Genomic DNA, 7,500 nt, shown 5'->3' with positions numbered 1-7,500 from the left:
GGCAACGATAAGGCATTTCTTTGAGCCTTGAAATCAAGATATATTGTCGTTGTTGAAAAAACGGGACAGTGAAATCTTCCCTTTCAGGGTTACCAGATAATGTTAGAAATAATCCCTAGAATATTTAAAATTCGGCAAAATCTGTAGGTCATTTCTTCAGAAAAATCAGTTGTTTTTAAGTGCGTCTCTAATTTTTTTTTCACCTACAGATTTTTTTGGAATTTGAAAGACAAACGTTTTAAATTAATCTAAGCTGACATGCAAAAAATGAAAAAAAAGTCACCCTCCGGAAGCAGAGATATAAACGAGTAAAGTTGCAAAATCAGGAAAAATGAGGGGGTACGATATCAGCATTTACGCATGCGTCACCCGTTCGTTCGAGTGCACGCGCGTGTGGAGCTACAGGCCAACACAAACGGATTTAAGTGACCATTAAACCGTTTGTGTACAATTTTCGTAGTTTTCGTGAATAGGAGATGTCTATTTATATTCCATACATACAGGAATGAGAAGAAAGGTGAACGATATTAGCGGTATTTGTTTATTTCTGGTGACCCATTTTAAATCATGACCTGACGCGAGCATCTTTTAGAATTGCGTGTGTTGCTTACACGCGCGCGCTCAGCTGAAAACCCTTTCGAGGCTACTTAAGGCTCTTTATCTCCTCAAACTAACACTCCCTCAGTTAATCTTAAGAAACGTTGACTCATTCCAATCACGAAGCCCGCACCGGTATACCAAACTGAAACAAATATGAACTGAGGATCTTCCCTCGTTTACAGCACTACTATTTCTTGAATCAAAGGTAGCGCAGACACCCGCAACTGCACTGTCCAATGGTTACAAGGATGGGCAAAGTTTGTTGAAATGGATATAGCAAGGCCAGCTTGGGAGAAGACAACCGCCCCTCAAGAGCTGAATGGACCGCGGTAAAACTGTATGAACAACGACTCGACCACAATTATCTTTACTATTTTGGTCTTACCTTTACTAAAGCCTTTTCCTTCTGACTGTCAACTTGTCGTCTGGCATCAAGCACTGATGACTCTAGCTGCTGGTTCAATCGGATATTCTCCGCTCGGAGATCCTCGTGTCGTTGCTATTGAAACAACAAGGGCAAAATAAGTTAACTCAAACTCGTTCCGTTTCTAGAGTTTTATATGATCCTAATTTGAAAGCCCGCTTTCTCTAGGCCAGACAGGGCCGCATCACGTATTGGGTGGAGTGCGCGAATTGAACCTGTGCCACGAGTAGAAAGCGAGTGCTCTCAGCTCTGGAAATTTTCTGCCTTGACAAGTGGCCAAAGGAAAAGAGGAAGAAGCCGAGTAATTTCCAGCAAAATTGTATTTTTAAAGCCGAAAGAATTCCAGTCATCACGAAGCTGAACAGTTTTTAAAACAAAAGGATGGTGGTACAATTGTGCCTCGCACCTGCGATTGATACAAAGACTCCTCTTTTTTGCTGATCACACCGATAAGTTCCCTGTTCTGCTGATCAGAATCAGACAGTTTCCTGGAAAAAAAAAAAGACAAACTGGTTGAAAGATTGTGCAGAATTTTTTTTAAAAATTACTGTTTACCACAGAAAAAAGACCTGGTAAGGAATTGCGAATCAATTTCCACCTAACCTCAAAGTACATTGTTTTGCCAAAGTCAATCTCAAACTCATAAAACACATGTTGCCTTGCGGCGAAAAACTGTCGTTTCATTGGTGCACTTGTATGACCTCATAACTGCATGTCTTCTCCAGACCTGTCAACGGTTTCCAAAAAGTCGCGCTAGAAGTGCAGGGTTTGAGAGTTAAAGACGATCTTCTTCACAGAACACCAGAGGCTTCTTTTGGAATATGCCATGACGATGTTAATACACTTTCTTCAAACCATGGTGATACTTCTCAACCACTTCGACATTTTTCATCGCAGTATTACTCTGCTACTGCCTTCACTGATTTTAAACCAGTCAACAAACCTGTCCAAAACTTCATTCTTTGCTTGCATGCTCCTAGTCTCTTCTTGCGCCAATCTTAACTTTTCCCGAAAATGTTCTAACTGGTCGGTTTGCATTTCCACCTAAAATGACCAAACAAAATACGAATTAAAATCATAGACAGGAGGCAGCTTTTAGTAAGGAGAACAACGGAAGGTTGTATCCTTGAAAATAAGAGGACAAGCAGGGATTCACTGTCCAGAAACAACTCGGACTTTAAAAATGAATAATAAAGCTGCCCTTACTGAACCTCGGTGGATGTGCCTACGTCTCATAAGGAGGGACACACCTTTGGCAACGACGACATGAACGAGACCGGAAACAATAAGATTCATGAGCAAACCTTTGCTCGCTTTTAAACACTTCGGTTAATTTCGCGGCCTTATTTCCAATATAACTTCTTGAAATTACCGAAATTTCAGGCTCCGGATGTTCGAGGGCCGTATAACTTTATCCAGAGGATAAAGCACTAACCAGAGTACAAAATGTACTTCATGTTAAATGCTGGCCTTACACTCCTTAAACGTAGACGTGCTTAGAGTATGTGTATTCACGGTTACGTCAACAAATCTTTGCAAAAAAAGACCCAGTGAGCAGATCTACACGCTCTCCATGTGCCTTAATAAACAGTGTAACAGTATGAAACCTAGATGTTTCCTGCACATCATTAAAAGCGTAACGTTTTGGAATAAATGCTTAGTGCCACATTTAATGGCAAGCTGTACTTTAGAGTGACGATCTTGTGGCCGTCGTCCTTGTGTTAGCTCCCATTTACTCTTCATATGTTTAGTCTTCATTTATTTAGTCTTCATATGGGCTGCAGGGATGGCGCAGTGGTGAGAGCACTCGCCTTCCACCAATGTGGCACGGGTTCGATTCCCGGACTCGGCATCATATGTGGGTTGAGTTTGTTGGTTCTCTACTCTGCACCGAGAGGTTTTCTCCGGGTACTCCGGTTTCCCCTCTCCTCAAAAACCAACATTTGACTTGATTTACTCTCATTGTTAATTTCAGTTTACAGTGTCCCCAATTAGCGCTCCAGCGCTAGAACGACTAGACACTTAAATAAAGTTCCTTTACTTTCCTTTTCCTATATGTGATTTGTATGTTACGTAATTGCCGTCTGGTTGGCCGAAACCAACAATAGATCTTTCATTCGTTTATTATCTAGCATTTGTACATTTTTCACCATTGTTACCAATCTCTCTCGAGGTTGGTTGCAAACCACCAATTGAAGATGAAAGGCGACGAGCATGGGTACAGTAGATCCAAACATAGAATACGGCATCATGTAATAGGCTAGGACTACCACGCCACCGGGACCGCATGGAACCATGATCTCAACGAACAGCGGGTGGATTCTTTAACGTGAACAGACATTTTTCAAGTCGAGGCCTACGTTTTACCATTCGGCTTATCCAATAAGACTACCGAATAATCATTTTGCAAACACCTTTTTGATTTTCAGACGTGAAACCTTAATGCGCTTTTGCTTGGCCATAATTCCATTATACCACCTGGTGTATGTTAGTCTACCACTGAACAGTGCTGATGCGAAAGCGACGTCACCTTTTGAGTCAATTCTGATATGAGCTTTGAGTGATCACCACAGCGTCTCTCGTAAGCTAACAACCTATCCTGCGATTCCTGGAATCGAGCATCTGTTGACTGCAAGATATAAAAAGACACAGGTCTTATTTATGCAGCAATATAATATCAAGAAAAGGCTTTGTAAGATGAGAGTCAAAGGCCTGAGGTAAAGTCCCAGTTGTAGGTCGACTTACTTTGAGTAAATCTGTAAGGGGCTCGAGTTCTTGAAGTCTTTGCTGCATTTTCATTTTCACCTAAAAAAAGGACAAAAAAGGGAAACAAAGTTGGAGGTTTCCGAAATTAAAAGGAAAAGTTCTAATCCCATATTTTTCCGTGGTCCCTTTCACCTTTGAGAGAGAAAAAATTCACGCAGATCTAACAGCGTAAAAAAAAATCCAACTCAGTGGCAGAAAGCAACCGACCTTCTACTTACAAAGGGCGGTAGGCTTGAAACACAGTCGCGGGGTCAGGGAGAAGTTGAAACACGAGCATGTGCAGGCAAGCCCAGCCATTTTTATTCAACCATTTTTATTCAAGCATCAAGGTTGCGCTTGGACAAATTCCAACAAGGGTTTCCTCTTTTTTCCCACCTTGTGGAAGGAAAAAAGCTTGGGTTCTAGGCAAGATCCTAAATCTTTGTTGAATGAAAAAAGGTGCACCTTCTCGTTTTCTAAAGCATGTTCCTGTTGCTGTCGCTGGCTGTCGGCTTCGTATTCGTACAATCTGTTTTTGGTTTCTTCGGCTTCCCTGCGGTACCTGTCGATCTGTTCATGAAAAAAAGTACGAGGTAAACTGTAAACTACACCTATTGCGGAATTCACGCGGTTAAGAAATGACGACAAAGCCATCACCAAAGTGGTGGTGACGTTGAGTTGGGGTTAGAAATCTAGCCCTAAAAATATCTCACAAAAATTTTGTGATACGACATCTCAACGAAGATTAACATCTTAATGAAACAAAGGTTATCACTTGAGGACTCGTGGAATAGAAAAATAAATGGTGGGGGAACCGAAGGAAATCTTAAACAAGGAACTGAAGGCTGTTGAAGGGTTCCGCTTACAGATATGTCCAGGTTTGACCCTAATTAAATGCGCGGATTTCAATAAGCGTCACGAAGTGTCCCCTTGCTTTTCTTGCCAACTTTAACATCACTCGTGTCTCGGAATACAGACAAGTTACGTCACAAAGTGTCTCCAAAATGCTGCTCTTTATGTAAATATTAACTGCTGCAGTTACCCAAAGATAAAACTAACGCTAAACTTTACCTTTACCTTATTGTTGAAAATAGGTAGCAAATGCTTAGACTTGAAGGGACACTTCGTGTTGGATGGTCAAAATTGGGTGTGCATCTACTTTCGGTCAAATCTGGACATAAGTGTCCCCTTCAAACTTTGTTTCAGCGAGCTCGATGTAGATATCAAAGCAAAATATAAATAGACAAAAAGTAATTACGTCTTCAATGGAGCGAGAGTTCAAAAAGGGTATCTCCTTGATAGTCTTGGAACAATGAGGGCCGTTTCTATGCTACCAAAGATAAAAATTCTGCACCCGCCACCCTTTTCTACGTTTGTTAGCTACGCTTTCCATCCCGTATTTCGTGCCAGCTACCTGTTCACAGAAATTTCTCACTTCCAAGCAACTAAGCTATGTTTCTCCTAGTCTACCCTACCTGCTCTTTATAATCACGAAACAAAACTTCGTAGTCTTTAATAGCAGAATTTAGCTCAGCGATCTGATCTTGGTTGTAGGTACACTGAACAAAAATAACAAGATCAGAGGTCTGTAAGCTTTTCTTTACATGAATATTCTTCCAAGATGGATGAGTTACAAATCAAGGCTTGTTTGAATGACGATGTCAAGGAAAAAATGTTCTGTTAAGCTAAAGAAAAAGTGCAATGACAAGGAAATTATGAACTTCGCGAATTGTCGGGTCAGACAAGTTCCTTCGACGGAACGATACGCGTAAACAATTTTGATTTATTGGAATGCAGAGTTTGTAAATAGCGAGAATATGTAGAAAGTTACAAAAGCAGAGTGAGCGTGAGCAAAGACGAATGTTTTGTTTCGATGGCCTCGTACACACCATTAGCCTTTATGAGAATCCAAGGGATCCTCTGCCACTTTTTTGCTTGTACCAGCAAAACAGTCCATTACACCGACAACGTTCTGCCCTACTCTTTGCGCATAGTCTGTGGGTTCGTGAACGTCCCAGAGAGGCTATGAATGCTAAAGAGTAAGAGGGGACGTCCACGAAAAGTTGAAAATTCTACCATTTGCAAAAGTAGTTACAAGGGAAGAACTTTTCCTCAGTTATAAGACCCTGTGTAATAGTCTGGCAGAAGTTCGAACATACGCAGTAGTCCGGAGATAACCAACTAAGCCACAAAGCGCGAGGTGGCTTTTTCTACCTACCCTGGCTCTATGATCTGTCAACAAATGTTCACTCTGGTTGAGGTTAGCTTTCAAGGTGCGTATATCCGCCTCATAACTAATTATCTGTCCAAGAAACGAAAATTATCCGTTTACACTACCTCATTTAGCTTGCAACTACCTTCGTAAACATCTAACAAAACAATTTACTGCGACTAAGAGTGAAATCAAAACAGTGGGCACGATCCAAGATTCTTGATAAAAATTTCGGCTTTAAAGAAGTTAAGAGCAAAGGATTATGGCGGAGAACAACAAAGGAAAGCCTAGTATGGCAAAGCATTGAATTTACGGTCTGGAATAATGAAATTAAAGCCACTCTACTAAAATTCCTCTTCGCTGGACTCAAAGAATACGCCAACTTCTTTCGCATGGTCTTTCACCTCCCCACCCCAGAGGAAGCCAGGGAAGAAAGACCCTCGCTCCCTCTGGGGTGGGGAGATGAAAGACCCTGGGAACGAGGTTGAGCATATGCACTTCCTTCAAATGCTCTATCAAATAATTATGATGCTGATGTAATGATTACGCCTAAGTTGATGATAAGACCATTCTCAGCTCCTTAAATGCTCCAGACGCTCTTTCTGTCTACCTGATTTTTGTATTCGTGAAGCATGGCTTCATATTCTTTGGCACAAACTGTCAGTTTTTTAATTTCATCTCTGTCACTTCTATGCTGTAGATCGATGCAGAAAACAAATGTTAGCAGAAAGTATTAAAGTCTGTGTGAAAGAAACACATAGAAAAGTACTTTCCGTATCCACGTTTTTCAATTCAACCGTAGAAAATTATAAACAGAAGACTACCCGCTGCTTTCGCAGTCTGAATGCCGCTAAAACAGCTTACACAACAACCTATCGTAATCTTACTGCGCCTTTCCAGTATGAGGCCCTTCTGGACTGCAGTGGTGAGGTGTATAAACATTTTACTGCAAGGATGAAATTTGAATGAAGACCATGTGAACACTCTTTTTCTCTCCATGACAATGTTCTAAAAGCTGACTTTCTTTATTTGCACAAAGTTTTGACGTGTGATCATTCACGTGGACGGTACCGATCACTAAGTGCTTTGATGTTGTTTGTCATGATGTAGAAGAAAGCTCACCAGGCTAAGTCAAACAAATTGCAAATGATTGTAACACTCTGAATTCCAAAAGAATTAGTTTAGACTAAATAACACCCTTCCTATCAAGACATTCATTTAAGTAATTGCTTTGTATATAGATATTTTTTTAATCTCTTGCGAAGATGAACGCTCACGCAGCCCCTTTGGACCGACATATTTTCGTGTGTGATGTCTTTTCCTAAATATTGTAAACGTGTTGTGAGTAGTTTGCATTGTATGTAACATATTATAAATATCTTAATGTAAGTAAACTGTACGGACACTACCGTAAATATTGGAAATGTCGCATGGTATTAAAAATTTAAAAATAATAATAATCAAACTAAGAAAGCACATCTATTCAATTGAAAACTAATAGGGGGTACTGTACAAGGTC

General features: G+C 40.6%; 1 protein-coding gene across 2 annotated transcripts in view; it reads right to left on the bottom strand.

Moving 5' to 3' along the window:
• The window catches only part of LOC137993302 (outer dense fiber protein 2-like), a 34,906-nt gene that overhangs the window by 3,773 nt on the left and 23,633 nt on the right, over nt 1–7,500 (bottom strand). For both annotated transcript variants that reach the window (XM_068839055.1, XM_068839056.1), the window contains exons 21-26: nt 4,235–4,339; nt 3,770–3,829; nt 3,555–3,653; nt 1,968–2,068; nt 1,431–1,512; nt 986–1,099 (exon numbers count right to left, since the gene is read on the bottom strand). In XM_068839055.1, the coding sequence (XP_068695156.1) occupies nt 986–1,099; nt 1,431–1,512; nt 1,968–2,068; nt 3,555–3,653; nt 3,770–3,829; nt 4,235–4,339 (561 nt within the window). The remainder of the gene's footprint in view (nt 1–985; nt 1,100–1,430; nt 1,513–1,967; nt 2,069–3,554; nt 3,654–3,769; nt 3,830–4,234; nt 4,340–7,500) is intronic.

The sequence above is a fragment of the Montipora foliosa genome, chromosome 2, assembly GCF_036669935.1.
Source record: "Montipora foliosa isolate CH-2021 chromosome 2, ASM3666993v2, whole genome shotgun sequence".
Classification (NCBI taxonomy): Eukaryota; Metazoa; Cnidaria; class Anthozoa; order Scleractinia; family Acroporidae; genus Montipora; species Montipora foliosa.
The sequence above is the reverse complement of the archived record's forward strand: the minus strand, read 5'-3'. Positions and strand labels throughout refer to the sequence as shown.